Below are 21,508 nucleotides of genomic sequence, written 5' to 3' on the forward strand. Positions count from 1 at the left end.
ACCGTAATACATTTGCTTCAACAGCTAGCAGTGTTGCTGTGATGCATAAGGTTGTTAGTGTTTCTTTTGGCCAGTGTCCACCACAGCGCCTTTGTAGCTGATTTAATTTATGGTGACATAACAGAACCAGTGATGGGGCAGAAATGATCCTCCTGTGATAAAACAGGCTGGAAAAAATGTTACATCAGCTGTGAGCAACTGTTATGTTTCTGTTGTCTGTATACTCAATTATGATAAGTAACTCCTTCTTCCCTGGTCGGGATCTGTGCTGTGTCCCATCCATGAACTGGAGCAGCTCTGTATGGTAGGACACAGAAAATAACACAGTACTTAGCAGGGTCATAATTAAACGATTATCTCAGCACAGGAACATTTATTATTTAACACATCCGATTGTGGAATTTATTATTATTCCAAGACCTATTGCTGAAAATGTACTTTGTTCATGGGACAACCTCTTTGGGTAAGTTTACAACCCTGTTACGACACTACAGTATGTGCAGATAGGGCCAAATTGGAGAGTCGCCAAGTAATACAGAAGATAAGCAGGATGCAAACAGAAAAAAGGTGAAATGAGTTTTTCTCTGCGTGAAACACAAAACTTGCAGTCTTAAAGGAACCCTCTAGGCAAAGCTTGTGCAGAGTCTGTTAAGAACAGTAGTAAGAATATGATATTAAATTATCCTATGTGCTATTTTCCTATCAATATACCTAAAACAGTCAATGGCCTTATATTATAGAGGCAGACAATATACTGCTGCTGTGGGACTCATGGAGAGGGGGCTTATTATAATTTTTCAACATCTGAGTCACAGCAAAATCTACCCAATAGCTCACAGCTATTATGTGTCATTCTTTCGTGAACTGACTACTTAATTAGAACATGCCTTCCAAACAAAATTTCCTTTGACTGGCACATCAAAGCTCTACAAAAAGTGTCATTATTATTAGGGGACAATCACATATTTAGCCATATCAATGCTTCAATATCTAAAAACGCACTGCCAGGTTCCCTTTAATATCTGCAAATGTCGATAGGTCAATAAAAACTACTGACTCATTTTCTCACAGCCTCCTAAGGGTTTATACGGGGTGGAGCTACAAACGGTATAATATCCATCACTGATATATACATTTTCTGACCATAGAAGGCAGAAGAGAGAAGACTGTGCGCTCCTCGCCACAGGACTCCAGGTAAGCTGCAATGTATTGTTTCATGCTCTATTCTGCTTTTTATTAATAAACTAGGTAACTTAGGTCTAGATCTAAGCAAAAACTTCCCTAAATATTTAGAACTAGCCAAAGAGAAGGTGCTTGTGCTGGGGGCGCTTGTGCAGATTTTAGACAAGTACCATATTTTTCATAGTGCCAGTGCAGTTAAGCATGGCAGTTTGACATGGCAGGAGATAGGTAAGATATACAAGATATTCAAAGAAACGTAATTCCAGGTCATATACATTGCAAACTGTACTCACCGTGTGTATTTGTATCATTTATGTTCCAGTTGCTCCAATTACTCACATCTACGGCCCCTTCACACACACTCTGCGCTCCATCCATATCAGCCCATCTCTCCTCTCTGATGTAAAGCTCTCATGCTCTTTTCACAATCTGAAATTGCACAGATCCATTCACTCTCACCATACAACACAAGAGATGATCTCACAAAATATTTAACCATCTGCTCACTCTCTCAATTCTCCTTCTTCTAATTGCAGGAGACATCTCTCTTAACTCCAGCCTTCTTGCATGGGCCCCCTCATCTGTCCGTTTTTTTATGTTTGTATGCAGTCCATTTTTTAAGGACAGACAATACGGACATACGGACAACCATTGTATTATTTGGTGGTGCGCACACCCCAGGTTTTTCACATGGACTGTGTGAACCATACGCAGACATGTCACTTTTTTGCGCCCCTCGAACAATAAAATGATTGCCACACACGTCCACGCTAATGACATACGGATGACATCACTATATCATCAGCATGATACGTATGAGTGCCTGGGAAAAAGCGGAACAGTTTGCACTGATCCCAGGCACCGGCTGTTGAAGACAATATCGCAAAAGGTTCCCAGGCTATTACATCCCCATTACTAACCAGATGGTACGTTTTGAAATACACACACAGCAAGAATAAAATTCTGTCTTTGAATTAAAACTTAACACCCTGTTTTATATATTTATAAAAAAAAACATAAAAACCACATCTATATTCACCTTTACACATAATCCATTGAAGCCCATGTCCCTTGTAAAAAAAACAAAAATAATAAACAAGCATATCCCTCACCTGTCCAACGTGAATATAATCCAAACTGTCCTACACCGTAATCTATTTATTGTTCATTTTAAAACATTAAACACACAATCACCATACAGACAATCATGCTTGACTAAAACTATCCCTCACACTGTTGATATTCTAAATGTTCCCTGCCTATGCAACGGAGGTTGGCACCCTACAATTGATGCGAGATAGGCGCTCCCGCTCGACGGCGGCTGTCCCTCTTACTCCTGTCTCACACCTATAGATAGTGTGATACAATTATACTCCAATCTAGCATGACAGGAAAAAATGAAACGGACATTTTTTCCTGTCATGCTAGATTGGAGTATTATTACATATTATTTTCAAGCAATCTCTTATCTTTCTGTATCACTTCTAAATTTTACAGAACTCCCTTTCACCATGGACCTGGTCACTGTTCTCCTCTCCTTCATTGTCATCTTATTTTTGGTGAACACATTCAGGAAACAAATACGAGGAAATGACAAAAATGTCCCACCTGGACCAAAACCTTTACCGATCATTGGAAACATCCACATAATGGACATAGAAAAACCCCATAAAACATTTATGCAGGTAATACTGATTAACCACTTTGTTTTTAGGGTGTTATGTATAAGGATAATGAAGGAACTAATATCCTGAAGAGAGGGCTATTTCCATTGTGAATACAGGCAGTAGATGATTTATAATCAATGGCAAAGTCAATACCAGGGGTTCTATAAATATTGTAGTATCATAATGAATTCATTTTGTTAGTTCAGTGTGAATAGGCACTAGGCACATAAAGAGATGGCTCAGTAGAGTTGGGTTCCATCCAATAAGGCCTCCTTGTCGCTAGTAGATGACTTACGCAATTTGGATCAAAACTCTAACATTTTTATGTGTACTAATAGTAGAATTAATGCATTCATTAATGGTAACCTGTCATCTAATTCAAGCTGCCCATACCAAGAGCAGCCTTTATCAGAGCCTGGCCGCTATCTGATCACGATTGCAGCCAGCTATATTTTTCTCTAAAATACTCTATTGTTTCAGAGAAAATTTATGTCGACCATCTGGCCTAAGACTATAGAAGGAGATGAGACTAGTCCGACACCACTTCAGGTCAGCTGTCACATGGTGACAAGTGACTGCACACCTACTCAAACTCTCAAACTAGAAGTGCCCTAGTCTATCCCTGTCCCCCAGATTGCCCAGGATAGTGGAGACACCGGGATCTTGTACCTAACTTTGCTCATAACTAAACCATTATCTGATCCTTCCCTCGCCCAGGGAGGTGAGGAGCCAAAGGGTATAGGAAAACACTAACCAGACAGCCAGGGGTAAACAGAAAGGGATAAAAGAAAACTGTAACCTTACCAATACACTCAAAAAAGAACAGAGTGGGAAACAGTGGAGGTATAGGAAGGGGAAACAAAATGTGAGAGGATAAGGATAAATATGCAAACCAACTCCACTCAGCATTCTCCAGAGAAACTCCTCAACCACCAACTTAAAATGCTGAACTTTCTCCTTCTCCACCAAACCAGAAAGTAGAACGATCACTGGTAACTTCCAAGTGCCAGTAAAGAGCATAACTATCAGGGTGGAGTGACTAACACAGAACAGCTGAGACAGTTCAGGATGGGGAGCTCCAGGAGATCAGCTGAATTGATTAACTCTTGTCATGAAAAGCAAGAAAAATCTGCACATAGGATGGTGAAGCATTTCTAATAAGTGCAGGAGTTCATGTAACCAGACATCACAATCTTCTGTCCACTCTCTGTTGCTCCTAAGAGTGACTTCCCAAACCTCAGAACTAGGTTTTTCTGGTTGTGAAGCATGAAAAGACTCGACCAACCAGACTGCATGAGAATCAGATGCTAGTACTCACATTTTCTCTTCAAGAATGTAATCCTTTCAATTAACCAAATATTGAAGAGAATCCCCTCAACAACGACTCGGGCAGGTGGTGGTAGAAATGGTTCAGAGGAGGCAATATATTGTTTGAGTGTGAAAAAGGAGAGGCACAAGAAGGGGAAACCAAATGTAAGAATAAATACACAAGCCAACTCAACACAGCAATATCCAGAAAAATTCTCCAACCGCCAGCTCCAAACACTGTGTTAGAGCTGGCGGAACGCACTGAATAAATATAAAGATAGTAATAAGGTGCATTAGCAGCACTGGATCCACTGTGCAGAGATGGAACCTGCTGCTAGGTAATGGCGGCACTATATGGCGGTACTACGTCTGAATAAACTCGGGTTCCATCACCCGGTATGAACTGATGCGAACTTTATTGCTTCACAGAGTCACAGACAAACAGAGGAAACGCCGTGTCCTGTTACCAGTCACAGGGTGCAGCACATGGACGCTAATGGGATTCCTGAAATTCACCCCCACTATGCTTGTGATTGATCTCCCTCTGACCCTCGGTGGCTTTTGAGCCCACACCTGAGGACTTCTTGAGTCAGATGCTGAGGTCAAGTGGGAATTCCCACCCTACACTGACCAGTAGTGTGAATGTAGTTGAGAAGCCACTATTAGGTTCTAACTGCTTGCTCCACTCACCCTAATACCCAGACAACAACCAAAGGGATAGGGATAATTTAGGAGCATTCACCAGTATCAATCTCTCAGCACACACATACACATAGTCAGGTCTATACTAGCGAATGGCCGAGCGGCCATGCAAACCTTTTATAGTTGCAGCCTTCCGGGACCTTCCTCGTGGTCCAAACAGAGCCGCTACAGGACCTCGGCATGTGACCTCCTCCCACAGGCATGCTCAGTAGATGAAAAGCAGGAATTAGTCCCTGGAAAGTCTGCTCGCTGCTGATCAATGCTGGTTACAAAGGCTGAACCTGGGACAGCAGCTGTAACCAGACTCACAGTATCAGCTTGAGCCAGACGCTGGGACCGACGTTTCCACTGAGCAGGCTCCACTGCGGCTGGGGAAGAATGGGAGACCACAGAGGACACAGTGCAAGATTCCCCCTGTGCAGCGGTGGGAACTCGACATCTAACTCACTGAACTCTCTCTTTCATCACCAAACCAGAAAATAGAACTATCACTGGCAAGTCCCATGTGCCAGTGATGAGCATATATACCAGAGGGGAGTGGCCACCACAGAAAAGCTGAGACATTTCAGGATGGAGAGATCCAGGAGATCAGCTGAACTGATTAACCCTTGTCATGACAGAGCAAGGGAAACCTGCACTGTTTAATAGGATGGTGAAGCAGGAGTTCATGTAACCAGACCCCTCGATCCGATAGCCTGTTTCTGTCGCCGTATCTCCATGACACCGGCTCTTTACAGCGCTGCTAGTATTGATTGACTGATCATTCACTATCTGAAGCAGCAATGGACTAGTCTCATCTCTGATTATGGTCCCAGGCCAAGTCTTCTAACTATAATAATTACTGCTGTTTGGTCAGCATGAATTGAGTGAAAGGTTCTCTTGAATTATTGAGTGCTGTTGAATAATATTTTGTGCATTTATGCTTGGCATTGCCCTATATTTTCTGCATAACCTTTGACAGACCTCCTTATATTTTGGATCCAAGTGGTATCAATCTTATGATGGATTTGGTAATATATTGAAGTTTTTCTATAATAAATGGAAATCACAATGTAGAAGTCAACATTAGCTAATAGAGTGTTTGGTTTGGGAAAAGTTCGGCTTTATAGTTACCGTTGTATGAATATTGTTGGTTGATCTTTATTGAAATTGAAGAATTATTTAAATGTTGTAGTCTTAACTGGCCACTAATTATAGATGTTTATGGAGATGGTGTTAAGGAAATTTTAGGACATTTTGTGACTTTTATGATCCTTTTTATATTTACAGTTGGCCAAGAAGTACGGCACAGTTTTCAGTTTTCGGATAGGAATGTCAAAATCCATTATCCTGTGTGGCTATGAGACCATTAAAGATGCTTTAATTAACCACGCGGAATTATTTTCAGAAAGACCAAATATACCGTTGTTTTCAGCGGTTAAAGGACATGGTGAGTCTTTGTATTGGTTGTAACATTTTTCTTTTTTTTTTAAAGGGGAACCACTGTAGGTCAAGTCTCCGGCCTAGGGCTGTGATCAAGCAGCACAAGAGAAGTGCTATAATAAAGAATGTCTCTGGCTATGGAGTACTTTGCATAACATCTAGAGGGTATTCGAAACTGGATATTAAGAATAAGTGATCTTTGACTTTACGAGAAACGTATCATGCAATTTCTCAGTGTCAAGGCAAAATTTACAACATGGCCTTCTACTTAATATGTGTAATTTCTTATGTGGTAAAGAGATCTCTGGGTCCCATGAGGCACCAAGTTTTAAACAGTCATGATCAAGCACTGAAATGTTTGAGTGCTCGTTACTCAAATTGAGCAGGTCAGACACTAGGACTGGCTAGACTACTTGAGTAAAGAATATAATGGAAGTCAATAGGAAACTGAAGCTTTTTTTCCAGAATACACTAATGCACTAATGTGGGGTGAGGCAACACAGCATTTAATCAGAATTATCCAGGTATATTATTTCAGTAGGCCCAGAGACAAGAGCTGGAGATCAAGTGAGGATGAATGTTGACTCTTATTGTCATTGAAAATAGGTAGCACGGTAGCTCAGTGGTTAGCACTGCAGTTTTGCAGCGCTGGGGTCCTGGGTTCAAATCCCACCAAGGACAACATCTGCAAGGAGTTTGTGTGGATTTCCTCCGGGTACTCTGGTTTCCTCCCACACTCCAAAAAGACATACTGATAAGGAATTTAGACTGTGAGCCCCATCGGGAACAGCGATGATAATGTGTGCAAACTGTGAAGCGCTGCGGAATATGTTACCGCTATATAAAATTAAAGATTATTATTATTACAGCCGCAGCATCCAGTTCCCAGCACAAATCCTACTTACCTTCCCTTAGTACCCCCGCTGCATCTCGTTCTGGCACCACCAGCTTTTCCAGCCAAGCGATCACGTGTCCCCGCTCATCAAAGTAATGAATATTCACTCCAAGCTTATGGAAGGGGTGAATATTCATTACCTTAATGAGCGAGGGACTCCTGATCGCTTGGCCGGAAGAGATTCTGGCACCAGAACGAGAGGCAGCAAGGGTGCGCAGTGAAGGTAAGTAGGATGTGTGCTGGAAGCCGGGGGCTGCGGCTGTAACTGTGCGCGCTGTAAGAGAAATGAATACTCACTGCTAGTGCAGTGAATATTCATTTCTCTTTCGCAGAGGGCACAGTTACAGCTGCATCCGCTGGCTCCTGCCTGTGACCAGCTGCTCCCCCTCCTCCGCCATCTTTTTAGGACAATGACTCGTGTATAAACTGAGAGGGGCATTTTCAGCACAAAAAAATGCTCTGAAAAACTCGGCTTATACACCAGTATATGCGGTATATTTTGTTTTACCTATGTTTTATTTGGTCTGAGAATATACTTTAAATTTGCAATATGTGTTGTATTCTGCTTACCCTATGATAGTTTCAGTGGCATCAAGGAGATCAATAGGAGTTCTACATAACAAGCCGTAGAAAGGACAATCTTTGGTTTGCATGACTTTCAGATCAAAAAATAGAATATTAAAACTTTAATTTTAAAAACATTGTGCTAAGGTACAGTTAAAAAGAAAAGGATCTATGAAGTTTCATGGTTCGGGTTAACAAACTTTAATGACTGCTGTACTCTTTAACTGACAGCTATGATTAAGGGTTGTTAACCCGAAACGCATCAGATTATGGATTATTATTTTTTTGTTGTTTTTTTTTTGTACCTTTACATCATGTTTTTAAAATTCACACTAAAAGTTATGTGCTAATTTTCTCTTTTTCTGGTGCTGGAGTTTATTGTTAACAGACCTCTATATCCACTTTTATTTTGCATCATATAAATTTGATGCAATTTGAATTTCATGGCATAATTTAATTTGTTCATCCAGTTGGATTCTGTTGTTTCTGGGAGACCCACAAATTTGCATTGGTCAACCCTACATATAGATTGCACCCATCACATACTGTGTATTCATTCCACTCAGGTATCGTTCTTGCCACTGGAGAAAACTGGAAAGCGATGAGAAGATTTACACTCTCAACCCTACGAGATTATGGAATGGGGAGAAGAACCATAGAAGACAAGATCACTGAGGAATCGGAATACTTAATTCAGAAGCTAAGATTCTACCAAGGTGAGAAATGAATTTATCCTTTTCTTGGCAATTCCTCACCCTGATAAATACACTCAGGACATCAACATCATGTAATGAATAAATCGATAGTTTGTCAAATAAATATTAATACAATCTAAAATAATATAAAATATAACTGTTTGCTTTTTTCAGGCAAGCCCTTTGATAATGTTACCAGTATTTATGCTGCTGTAACCAATATAATCGTGTCCATTCTCCTGAGTAAAAGATTTGACTATGAGGATCCGACCATACTGAGGCTTATGGGATTAGTCAATGAAAATGTGAAACTTCTAAACAGCCCCTGGGTTGTCGTAAGTGATTTATATATTGGTCTTTCACATGACTTCCATTGACCAACCGACTGGTCTGTTTGTCTTTTTTGACCCTCTGTCTATGTAATAAAAGAACATTTTTATTGGAACAAAGTTATATTTTTAAGATGTGAAAAATGACTTAAAGCACATTTTATCATTCTTCAAGTTCAACGTGTAAATATATATTTTTTCCTTTTTTTTATTGCATGTATGCTGTAGCTGTACAACAGTTTTCCATTTCTTGCAAAATTGCTTCCCGGAGCTCACAAAACAATTTTAGAAAATGTTAAAGAGTTTGATAACTTTATAACAAGAACATTTACCAAACATAAGAAAGAACTGGATGTAAATGACCAGAGGAACCTCATCGATTCCTTCTTGGCCAAGCAACAAGAGGTATGTCAACGTGTTACCAGGTATCTTTCCAGACCCCAGAGCATAATAAATGTGAGATATAAAAAGCAAATAGAATCTAATACTCATCTCATCTATTCATATCTGTCTCTCCACTACTTACTGCTCACTGCCAGCTGTCTTATATTCTTCTTTCTGGCATTGCACTCCTCATCACCATCCTCTTCACTATAAACCAGGACCTGTGGCCAAGTCACTAAGTATGGTGAAGTCACAGTGCACCTCATGATGTCAAGGTGTCACAATGTCGCAATCTTACTGAGTGCAGAGACCACCCAAAGCCTAATTGTGACTGTAAGTCCCTGGCCTACAGTGAAGTGGTAAGACACATGGTGTGCTAAGGTGGAAAGAAGGGAACCAAACGGCAGACACTAAGCAAAGGAGCGTCCGGAGAGGAGACCATTCAAGTGAGCATTCGTTTTTTAAATTTAACAGGTTCTGAATAGTTAACAAAATAGTGGCCAAGCTTTGCTTTTTGTGAATCGAATTTCAAAGTGTTCACATTACCGTGGAACCATGAATTTCAGAAACCAAACGCTCTGCTGATTGATCTGCTTAACTCTAGTTGCCAGCCTAAAGCATCTTCTATAACTGGCAGAGGTGACAAGGGGTATTGTTTTACTATTTCACGTGTACTTGGATATATACAATTATCTTTATATAAAGATGAAAACAAAAACATCGCGCGCCAATATTTCTTTTACAAATCCAATGAGATGTTTAAAACAAGGGTTGGGGAGGACTTACTTTTCTTAGTCTGACATGACGGCAGTTTCTCAAATTAATTTCTATTATACAAATGAACATTCTAGAAAAAGATGAATAGAAAATTGATATTTAAACATTTTTTTCCAGGGAAAAGCAGAAGACATTAAATATTTCAACAATGAGAATTTGATTTCTCTGGTCGCAGATTTGTTTGGGGCTGGAATGGAGACTACGTCAACCACATTGAGATGGGGGATTCTGCTCATGATGAAATATCCAGAAATTCAAAGTAAGATCTATTATTTCAATCACGTACACATTTTTACTATGCATATTTTTTTTATCATGCCATTAAGATATGTCGAAGGAAGCACGAGTAAGATAGAACCCATTTATTTCAAAACATTTGCTAGGACGTATAGGCCCACATTTTGCTAGAGAGCTCTGTTGTAGCAATCGGTTTCGCAGCTGTTGGCAAATTCTGGTTGTTTGTAAAAAGGAGGAACTTTGACCTATGTCATTAAAAAAATTATGGGTTTATTATTATTTTTGCAGCCGAAGGAGCTTATCTTAGTACCAATTTTTCCATCATAAAAGTTGACTTTTAAAGATGTTGGCTAAGTTGTCCAGAAAAAAAAAAGTTGATGCAGAGTCAAAACGTGAATCTCCTGGTCCCTAATGTAAAATCTATAAACTTTCACTCCCAGGGTCTTTTTATTGTAATGAGGTCTTTGGAACATTCTAGGATCCAGAGTCTTGTTGCTACTGTCCCGATTGCTATGCTCTTGCTCAGAAGGTGTTTGGTTTATCTCACAGAAACATAAATGTTCACACAGTTTGTATATATGATGATTTCCATGCTACAAACTGAGAAATGATTCTATGTAGTAGATTTGCTAATTTTTAGTTTGCGATTATCAAACAGTACTAAAGATAACAGAGACTCTGAGGTGGGATACACCACAAAAATATATGTAAGAAATGTTTGGAAAAATACAATAATGGTCTATAATTATTGTGCAGATCGGTAACTTTGGTATATATAAATCTCTATCATGACAGAGAAAGTGCAAAATGAAATTGAGCGAGTGATTGGATCCACCCAACCTCAAATGGAGCATAGGAAAGAAATGCCGTATACAGACGCCGTCATTCATGAGATCCAGAGGTTTGGAGACATTGCACCGACTGCTGTTCCACATTCAACTTCTCAAGATGTCACCTTCAGAGGATATTTTATTCCAAAGGTACTGTAGTGCTGTCATCTATTTTCTCTTGTTGAACCATTTTATAAAATGGTGACATGAGAACCTGCCATTGACTAAACCCCAAACATTAGGGCTAATCATAAGGGCACATGTAGTACAGTACATCAGATATTTTTCTTTAATAGATGGGACAAACCAAACCTTTTATTTGTCAACTTTGTTATTTGATAATGTGGCAAAAAAAGGATTAAGTCCAACCTATATTCCTACCAAGAGAATCCTTTCTGAAGCTGTAGTGAAATATGTATAAGTATATACGGTATGTGTGACCAGCAGTAATTTAACATCTGTCCTGAGACTGCAAGTCTCACAGGGGTCACAATATATTATCCTGAGAAAGCAGTCTCCTGTCTTCAATCAGAGGAAAATAATATATTCATTGGGGGAGCCCTGGAAGTTTTTGCTGGCCTCCCACCAGAGCTAGATGGGAACTATGATGCCATAAAAGAGGCCCTCATCAGGAAATGCAATGTAATCCCAGAAGTGTATCGGAGAAAGTTCGGGAACCTATAGCGTGGATCAACTGACAGCTATGCGTATTTCGTGAGCACCTTGAGGACCACGTTCCACCAATGGATCAGGGGACTTTCTGTTTACAGTTTTGAGGACTTATCGGATCTTATGATCAAGGATCAATTTCTTCACATGTTCCCCACGGATGTACGACAATTTGTGTGTGATCGGGAGCCACAAACTGCGGATCAGGCAGCAAAGATTGCGGGCTGCTATGTGGCTAACCGGAAGGGAGGTAAGCCAATTGGGGACCCTTCTCCCTCTGCCGGGCAATCGCCAGTGCTGTCCAAGCCCACCTCCTATGAGATTCCGGGGAATAGGCATTCTCTAGGTGATGCATGCCGATGCTTCTCCTGCAACAAAGTGGGACATGCTAGCGCTGTCTGCCCCGATAGGGAGAAATGCCCAAACACAAGCATTAAGAGAGGGGAGATAGATTAACCCTTGCAGGCACAATCCCAAGTCGCGTGCTGAGAAGTGGGTATGTGACAGAAGCCATTGGCAATTTTTCTGTGTAGGGAAAATTCTCTTTCCTTACCCCTGATATTATGATCAAAATATATTTCTTATATATCTTTTTCTACTCCTCGTCTGAACTTCAATTTTCAAAAGTCTCAATTCATGAGTCTTAAGTGAAGATTTTCATAGAGATTTTCCCTTCACTGAGAAAGGAGATGACAGTTGGTGCTCATAATGCTCTATGTCTGTGGTGGCCCCTAGCCGCTCCACTCTTCATAGAATTTTAAAAGCACCAACTGCCATCTCCTAATACAGTAATTGGAAAATCTGACTACATTAAATACAGATTTAACCAATGAATTGAGTATGAAAAATGCATCAAACAGGACAATGAGGTAGATTCTGATATATTATAATGTTACTTATTTTTTTAAATAATAATTACATTGATGGTTGCTCTAAGTTCTTTATATATACTATATAACTTTTTTTCTTCCAGGGAGCAACTGTAATCACACTGATTCATTCAGCTCTCAGAGATAAGGATTATTTTGAAAAACCAGAAGAATTTTATCCAGAACATTTTCTTGACTCCGTTGGAAACTTTAAGAAGAACGAGGCCTTTATACCATTCTCCATAGGTAACATAATAAATTACTTATTTCTTAGGGATCAGGACAGTGTATTAATAATATAATCATTACTAACAATGCACATATGAGGATTTGTGGGCACTGTACAATGTGCAGTCAATTTTGCCGACAAAAACAAAACATTGTAACGGGGGTCAGGGTGGTAGTCTTGCCGATAGGCTGACGTTACGGCACACCCCGGCGCCCCGCTGGAATAACATATTGTCATCTGTCTGGTGTGCTGTGTGTGTGTTGTGCATTGCACCCACCGGGGGGTCAGAGATTTCCTCAGCCTGCAGAGTCCCAGCTTTCTTCAGCAACACACAAAGTTTCTCAAAGTCCAGATTAATTTTCAACAAAACTTTACTTAGCTCATCCAGTTTAGATGCAAACACCGCACAGCAATCTTCACATGTTACAGACACTGTTTTTCTTGAGCTGTCCCTACTCCTTCCTGATGACATGTGTTCCCATACCGTATCACTTGGTACCGCAGCCTCCTGGGTAGCCGGACTAGCTTGTTCCTGGTGATCCCCGTCCATTTTCCCATCCTGGACGAAAGTAAACGATGCTGCTTCCAATCCTTGTCAGACCATAGATCTCGGACGTTACGGAACTTTCCCATAAGCCTAGCCGCTATTTCTCTCATGCTGCAGAGATCTGCTCATGCTCCAATGTCTGTCCACCCCTGGATTGACGTGCCTCAGTACTGACACAGCTCCTGTCTACAACCTTACCGTTCTCCTCCCTATACCTCAACTAAAAGCCTTCTAGCACAATTCTCATCACACTGCTCTAGCTCCTCCCGCTAACTAGCATCCTATTGGCTTATCTGAACTCACTATAATCTCCTACTCTGTAGTCCCCCCTGTTATAAGTCCTATTTTACCTCTTCTAACACTAAACCTTACCCATATACTAAATTTCCCTATCTCTATCCCTAATCATAAAACATACACAATGCATGAACATCAGTACATTGTTTAACACATTCTTGTACAGTAAAACAGATACACTTCACAAGTACAATGTGCCCAGTTTCATAAAGCAGGTACACAGAGGAATGCAGAGCACAAACTAGCCTCCGGCACACCCCTTACAACATGACAAGATATCAAACTTGTATTTTTCTTTCAATAGTTTAGTGATGTAAAAATAGTCAGGAATTTGTAAAAAAAAAAAAAATTTGGTTTCTGTTGCCATTTTCTAAGATCTGTAACCTTTTCATTCTTCTATTGATCAAGCTATGTGAAGATTTGTTTTTTGTGTGTGTGGTGAGCTGTAGTTTTAATTGTTGGACTACATGCAATGTTTTGATGTTTTTTGGGGGATAGGGTCATAGAAAATGGCATTTATAATGTTTTGCTGCTTAACTTTATTAGCGTCTGAAAATGGAAGCAACCTCCCTCCAACTCCTGGATGACATCACTTAAGTAGAGATGGATGAACCCAAACAGTAAAGTACGGGGTTGGTACCAAACACCTAGCATTCAGGCATGGACCCTGAACTTTGACTTTTCCTGGAAGTCCGTGTTACTTTTCAGTTTCGGCACCCCGAACATCAGGTGTTTCCCATGCTGTCATCAGCATGAAAGCAGGAGAAACACAGGTGGCTCTGATCGACGGTAAGATCATTATCACTGGTCAGAAAGCTGCGGTTTCCCCGCTGACAGCGTGAGCCAACAGCTATGACCGGTCGTAAAAAGGTTGCCTTCAGTCACACCCGTTGACTGATGAGAGAGTTCTACTCCCATTAGCCTAAGCCTGCTCTCTCAGATAACAGGGAGAACAGGGGCCGCTGATGGGAGTAGTCATCAGGCAGCACCTGTGCTAAAAATAAAAAAAAAATAAAAATGATGTGGTGAGTCTTCTATTTTTGATAGGCAGAGCATGCAAAACTAACAGATGCGGGCTGCAACCCTCACCTGTCAGCTTTATCTTGGTTATCAAGAATAGAGTGGTCCTAAGCCATTTTTTTTATTTTTAGCGCAGGTTGTGGGTTTGCATGCCCTAGTTATCAAAAATAGAAGATACCTTACCCCAAGCCCTTGTACCCTATATTCCTCTCCTGTCCAAAGTGATGATTAGCAATACTGTCCCATGCCTTAATCCATCTCTGCAATAACTGGTTTACAATCTGAACGGTGCCATGATGCAATCGCCCAGGCTGAACACCAGAACACAATAAGGTTCTCCGAACGCAGCTTCAGTGACGAGCGGTGACGTCATAGAGGTAACCACCGCTCACTGATGGTGCGTTCCAGGTTTTTTGCAAATTCAACGCACTTGGAATTTGTTTCCCACTTTCCAGTGCATCACATGATAAAATGAATAATGTCATTCAAAAGTACAACTCATCCTGCAAAAAGCAAGCCCTTATATGGCTATGTGGATGAAAAAAAAATTAAGGCTTTTGGAAGAAGGGGAGGAGAAAGCAAAAAAGAATTTATGGAAAATTGCAAAGTCGTGAAGAGATAACGGAAAGTGCCAGCTTGTATGGAGCAAAATCAATAAATACGTATACAGAAAGGGGGTAAACCTTGATGAACGAAATGTTGGTATGTACATAAGTTTGCAATAGGTGTCATTCAATGGAGTAAATGTATTGAAAGTCAGAGCACCTTCCTGCCATCTCACCACTTAGATTCCATGGTAAATCCAATTAAATCATCTTCAGTGTAACTGACAAAAAAAAGATGATTTACGTCTGAATTAATTCATATATTTATGTATTTGTTTCCCTTTCTAGGAAAAAGAAGTTGTGCTGGGGAGACCTTGGCTAAAATGGAGATATTTCTCTTCTTTACATCACTGTTGCAAAATTTCACATTCCAACCACCACCTGGAGCTAATCTGGACCTAACTCCTGCCATGGGGTCAACAAATGCCCCCCAATCTCATGAAATCTGTGCTGTATCTCGCAGATAGACTATGATCACCTTCAGTCCTAATGTGAAGAATATGTCATGTCATAGGAAAAAAATTATTGTAACTGTTTCAACAAGTTCAGTTTGGGATCTAAATTTTGAAATCTACCCGGATATCACTATCATGGATGTGATAGACAGAGGAGGCTGCTGTTTTGTTTGATCTTTTTGCATGTCCCTTTCTCCCATAATTATGATGAAGCCACATTTCTGTTTTGCACTTTCTCCATACTCGTGTCTACTTCTCGAATGTCCATAATGTTTATTCAATGCTCGGAGGCGTAGCTGGGGGCTCAGCTCAGGAGGAAGAAACAAATGGGTGGGCCCCTAACCAGGTAATTGCGGTAGCACACCCTAATCATAAGTATATGGGAACCTGAGCAGATAAATATGCTGTTACTGAAAATCTCTATACAAAGATTGATATTACTGACATATGATGAGTCATCATTGATGACATATAGTGATAGAGTCCAGTGTTTCAGAACATGTAGGAGACCACAGCACAGTTATAGATGGTGCCTTATAGCTGACATTCTTTCTGATGGAGTTATTCACTTTTCCCATCTTTTCCATCTGGCCCAGACCAAGAGGACAACTTTTCCAGCCAGGACGTGGCTACAGAGATTACAGTAAGACACCTTTGACTTCTCACATATCCAGCACTTAACATTTAATAATGTTCCAAGTTCCCACACATATATTTCCTCTCTACACAGCATGATGTCCCCCACAGCTCCCATATAAACAGCATGATGGGTCCACAGCTCCCTGTACATAGCATCATGGGCCCCACAGTAGCCTCCATATGACAGCATCAAGTAGCACCCCACACTGTACAACAGCCCCCAAAAGGCCCCCTTACTGTATGATGACCCTAAGTAGCCCTCCCACAATGTATTATGATCCCCACACTGTAAGATGGCTCCGAGTAGTCACTCAACACTGTGTTTGGACAACAGTAGCCCCCCACACTGTATGCTTTGCAATCAGTATTCAATTTGTCCCCCCACACTGTATGGATGACCTCTAGTAGCCCCCCACACTGTATGCAAGGCCCCAAATATTCTAGTAGTCCCCAACAATGTATATATGTCCCCCAGTAGCCACCCACACTGTATGCATGGCCCATTGTAGTCCCTCCACACTGTATACATTGTCTCCAGTGGGCCCCCACATTGTATGCAAGACTCCACACTAGTCCACCTACATTGCATGCATGGCCACTCAGTACTCCCCCCACACTGTATGCATGACCTCAAGTAGCCCCCGACATTGTTTGCTGGGCCCCAGTAGACCCCCATATTGTATTCATGGCCCCCAGTCCCCCCACATTGTATGCATGGACCCACTGTAACCCTCTCAAATTGTATGCATAGCCCCCAGTTTCCCCCACACTGTAATCATGGCCCTTAATATTCCAGTAGCCATCCCACACTATATGCATGGCCCCCAGTAGTCTCCAAACAAGCATTATTAAAATAAAATAAAAATATCTTATACTCACCTAATCATGGATATTGAGAAGTCCACTGGCAGACAGGGGAAGGTTTGGGCAGAGGAACGAGGTGATGTAATTGCGTCAGGGCATGCAGAGTCCCATTATCATCATCCCACTCCTGCCTCATTCGTGCATCTTCCTGCTTTTCTGTAGACTGCAGGCTTAAATTGACCTGTGGCCTACAGATAGTGGAGACTGGGCAGGAGTGCAGGGAAATTGTGTCTTCCTACTCTGCAGAAAAGTTTAACTGTATCAGTGCGCCAACACAGTTTAGAGTAGCTGTAGCTCTGGGTGGGCCCCTGTGAGTGCGGGGCCTGGGGTGATGGCACCCTCTGTCTGGCCTACTCTTTACTGGTCTACATGAGCCATAATGAATTATGAGATCTGCTAATAGCACATTCAGTGAGTCCTCATATAATTCCCAAAGGAACATTTTTTCCATAGGACTGGACACAGATCTAATGAATCATGACATTTCCAATACATGGCTCTTCTACTTTAAATTAATTAAAGCTATCAGAAAAGCATTCCAAGGCAAAGATCTACTGGTTCTCATTCTATAGGTAAATCCAGGTCTACTAGTTGGCCACCATTTTTGTTACTGCACAGAAGCCCGATTTTATTCTTACAGTATGTATGGAGGACATACTTTGATTTACTACAAGTCTTATGCAGCTTGTTTGGTTTCATACCTAGAAAGTATTGGATTTCAAAATGTTTGAATGCCCACCTATTTCTAAAAATTTACCTGATCCATATGAAAGTATGGGTGATGGAGCCCATTTGCGACCATTTTTTCAAAAGTGAACCTGATGAACGAAAAGAATGTGCTGGTACTATGGTGCCAAACATATTATAATGCCTTCATTTTGATGATTTTATTTCAACATTTTTGTTTTAGGGGCAAAAAAAAAATGAAAATAATGGCAGTGAATGAACTTCTCATTGCCATCCATTAATGGACTTAATTAACAAGGGCCATTCCCTAAAATAAAATCAAACCTAAACTATACTCATAAATGTCAAAATTAAAGTTGACGGAATCTCAACAAATTAAATTCTGGTAGATTTGCTCAACTCAGGTTAGCAGATTTACAGTAATTTTCTCAGAAAATTAGATGCATATTGAATCTGATGGGACAGGGTTATAAAATATTTAATTTTTATACTCACTTATTTTGGGGCCTTCCTTATCTATTCTGCCACCACAGCCTCATACCTGGTCTTTGACTTGCTACTGTGGTGATGGGACAAGTAAGAGTAGAATGGCTCAGGAAAGTGGAGCTTAATCTATTTTTTCTCCTTCCTTGACCTCAGAATTGCATGATTCTCATGAATTGAATCTCTAAAATTTGGATCATTCACAATCCTAATTTTGAAGGAAATTTAGAAGAGCTAATTAATATTTTAGAACTGATTCACTTGCTCAATTCTAGTCCAAATCATAAAGGAAAGTGAAGACCTCTAGATGAATTACAAGACAGATCTCAGAAACGTTTGGAAAGAAAATGTTATATGGTAAATGTTCCAATGTATTAATGATAACAATATACACTTATGTTAATATTTCTTGTAAATTAATATAATATAATTGAGAATGTGGAAGGCCTGAGCTTTCTTGTCCACAGTAAGGGCAATAGGTGGAGGTTGCATTGAAGCTATTGAGCCCTCCATAAATACCAGGAATTCATGTGATATTCCTACCTCAGCTCCCTGTAACTAGTTTATAGAGATGATGGGCATGTTTTTGTACATGTTATGTTTTCCTATACTGCCATCTATATATATTTTTATGATAATTAAGGAAGTTGTTCATTGGGTAACAATTACTTTACTTTTACTATTATGGGCTTATTATTCATCTGTAATAAATAAAAATGAAAATCCCACCTCTTGTTTTGTCAGTCTGTCACCTGTGTGATTTTTTTTTTCCTTTAAGGATAAAAAAAATCATGAGTCATGATGAGCGATACCTTCTGATATCGGAAAGTATCGGTATCGGATTGGATCAGCCGATATTCAAAAAATATTGGATCTCGCCGATACCGATACCCGATACCAATGCAAGTCAATGGGACCAAAATATCGGAATTAAAATAAACCCTTTCTTTCCTTGTAGGTTCATTCTACATGAAGGAAAACAACTAAGAATAAAGTAGGATGTATTGGGGGAGGTGGCGGAGACATTAAAGGCATAGAGGTTTAGCCCAATCAAATAGAATAGCAGGAATTTTAATTTTTGTTTTAAGACGTTCGGAGTTACAAAGATATTGACTATGTTAAGATTTTTTTTATTTTGTCAGATATTGATGTTTCATTACTTCCATGCCCTTCACTAGGGTTGAGCGAAACAGATCGGTCATTTTCATAAATCGGCGACTTTTAGGCAAAGTCGGGTTTCATGAAACCCGAACCGATCCAAGTGTGGGATCGGCCATGCGGTACACGATCAGAGCGCCAAAGTCACGTTTTATATGACGCTGTTACCGCCGTTTATCAGCCAATGAATGAGGATGCAGAGTGTGGGCAGCGTGATGACATAGGTCCTGGTCCCCACCATCTTAGACAAGGGCATGGCAGTGATTGGCTTGCTGTCTGCGGCGTCACAGGGGCTATAAAGGGGCGTTCCCGCCGACCGCCATCTTACTTCTGCCGATCTGAGCATAGGGAGAGGTTGCTGCAGCTTCGTCAGAAACAGGGACAGAGCTAGGGAGGCAATATTAACCCCCAAACCGCTTGTGCTGGAGCGATTTTCACTGTCCCACACCACCTTTTTGTGCAGGGACAGTGGAGATCGTATTTTAGTGCAGCAGCTGCGTAGCATAGCTGTGTGCACGGTGCTGTGCAAACCAACTGCTTTTTTAAAAGCAAAATTCCTGTTGCTCCTTTCCGCACAGTTACCTATCTTGTTTATGTGTCCACATTTTTGTGTTCAGCAGTCCTTTTTATTGCTGCCATACTTTTCCTGAGCTCATTGTAGGGAGCTTCCTATTTTTTTTTTTTTTTAATAATAATTCCAGCCACTTTCTGGCACGTTCATAGTGTTGTCTTATACCACTGGGCCAGAGTTGTGGTTCTGTGTCTCCCCCCCCCAAAAGAAGGGAGATTAAAATTCGCACAAAGTGTATATTCTGCTGTACTGCTAGTGTGTCGTATATATCAGGCAGCCACTTTCTGCCACGTTCATAGTTTACTGTTATACCACTGGGCCTGAGTTGTGGTTTCTGTGTCTCCCCCCCCAAAAAAAGGGAGAATAAAATTTGCACACAGTGTATATTCTGCTGTACTGCTAATGTGTCATATATATCAGGCAGCCACTTTCTGCCACGTTCATAGTTTACTGTTACACCACTGGGCCAGAGTTGTGGTTCTGTGTCTCCCCCCAAAAAAAAGTGAGAATAAAATTTGCACACAGTGTATATTCTGCTGTACTGCTAGTGTGTCGTATATATAAGGCAGCCACTTTCTGCCACGTTCATAGTTTACTGTTATACCACTGGGCCATAATTGTGGTTCTCTGTCTCCCCCCCCCAAAAAAAATGGAGAATAAAATTTGCACACAGTGTATATTCTGCTGTACTGCTAGTGTGTCGTATATATCAGGCAGCCACTTTCTGCCACGTTCATAGTTTACTGTTATACCACTGGGCCAGAGTTGTGATTCTGTGTCTCCCCCCAAAAAAAAGTTAGATTAAAATTCGCACAAACTGTATATTCTGCTGTACTGCTAGTGTGTCGTATATATCAGGCAGCCACTTTCTGCCACATTCATAGTTTACTGTTATACCACTGGGCCAGAGTTATGGTTCTGTATTTCCCCCCTCCAAAAAAGGGAGTAAAAAATTTGCCCACAGTGTATATTCTGCTGTACTGCTAGTGTGTCGTATATATCAGGCAGCCACTTTCTGCCACGTTCATAGTTTACTGTTATACCACTGGGCCAGAGTTGTTTTTCTGTGTCTCCCCCCCAAACAAAGGGAGATTAAAATTCGCACACAGTGTATATTCTGCTGTAGTACTAGTGTGTCGTATATATCAGGCAGCCACTTTCTGCCACGTTCATAGTTTACTGTTATACCACTGGGCCAGAGTTGTGGTTCTGTGTCTCCCCCCCAAAAAAAGGGAGATTAAAATTCGCACAAAGTGTATATTCTGCTGTACTGCTAGTGTGTCATATACAGTTAGGTCCATATACACTCACTGGCCACTTTATTAGGTACACCTGTCCAACTTCTTGTTAACACTTAATTTCTAATCAGCCAATCACATGGCGGCAACTCAGTGCATTTAGGCATGTAGACATGGTCAAGACA

At 40.7% G+C, this 21,508-nt stretch overlaps 1 protein-coding gene across 1 annotated transcript; it reads left to right on the top strand.

Moving 5' to 3' along the window:
• The first annotated feature begins 1,159 nt into the window (after positions 1–1,159).
• LOC143808704 (cytochrome P450 2K4-like) lies at positions 1,160–19,078 on the top strand. The gene is made up of 10 exons (XM_077291634.1): positions 1,160–1,194; positions 2,680–2,867; positions 6,129–6,288; positions 8,307–8,456; positions 8,610–8,770; positions 8,993–9,169; positions 10,043–10,184; positions 10,958–11,142; positions 12,635–12,776; positions 15,517–19,078. The coding sequence occupies exons 2-10, from the start codon at positions 2,694–2,696 to the stop codon at positions 15,693–15,695; spliced, it is 1,470 nt and encodes a 489-aa protein (XP_077147749.1). The 5' UTR covers positions 1,160–1,194; positions 2,680–2,693; the 3' UTR covers positions 15,696–19,078.
• Positions 19,079–21,508: the final 2,430 nt, after the last annotated feature.

Source organism: Ranitomeya variabilis, chromosome 2, assembly GCF_051348905.1.
Source record: "Ranitomeya variabilis isolate aRanVar5 chromosome 2, aRanVar5.hap1, whole genome shotgun sequence".
Classification (NCBI taxonomy): domain Eukaryota; kingdom Metazoa; phylum Chordata; class Amphibia; order Anura; family Dendrobatidae; genus Ranitomeya; species Ranitomeya variabilis.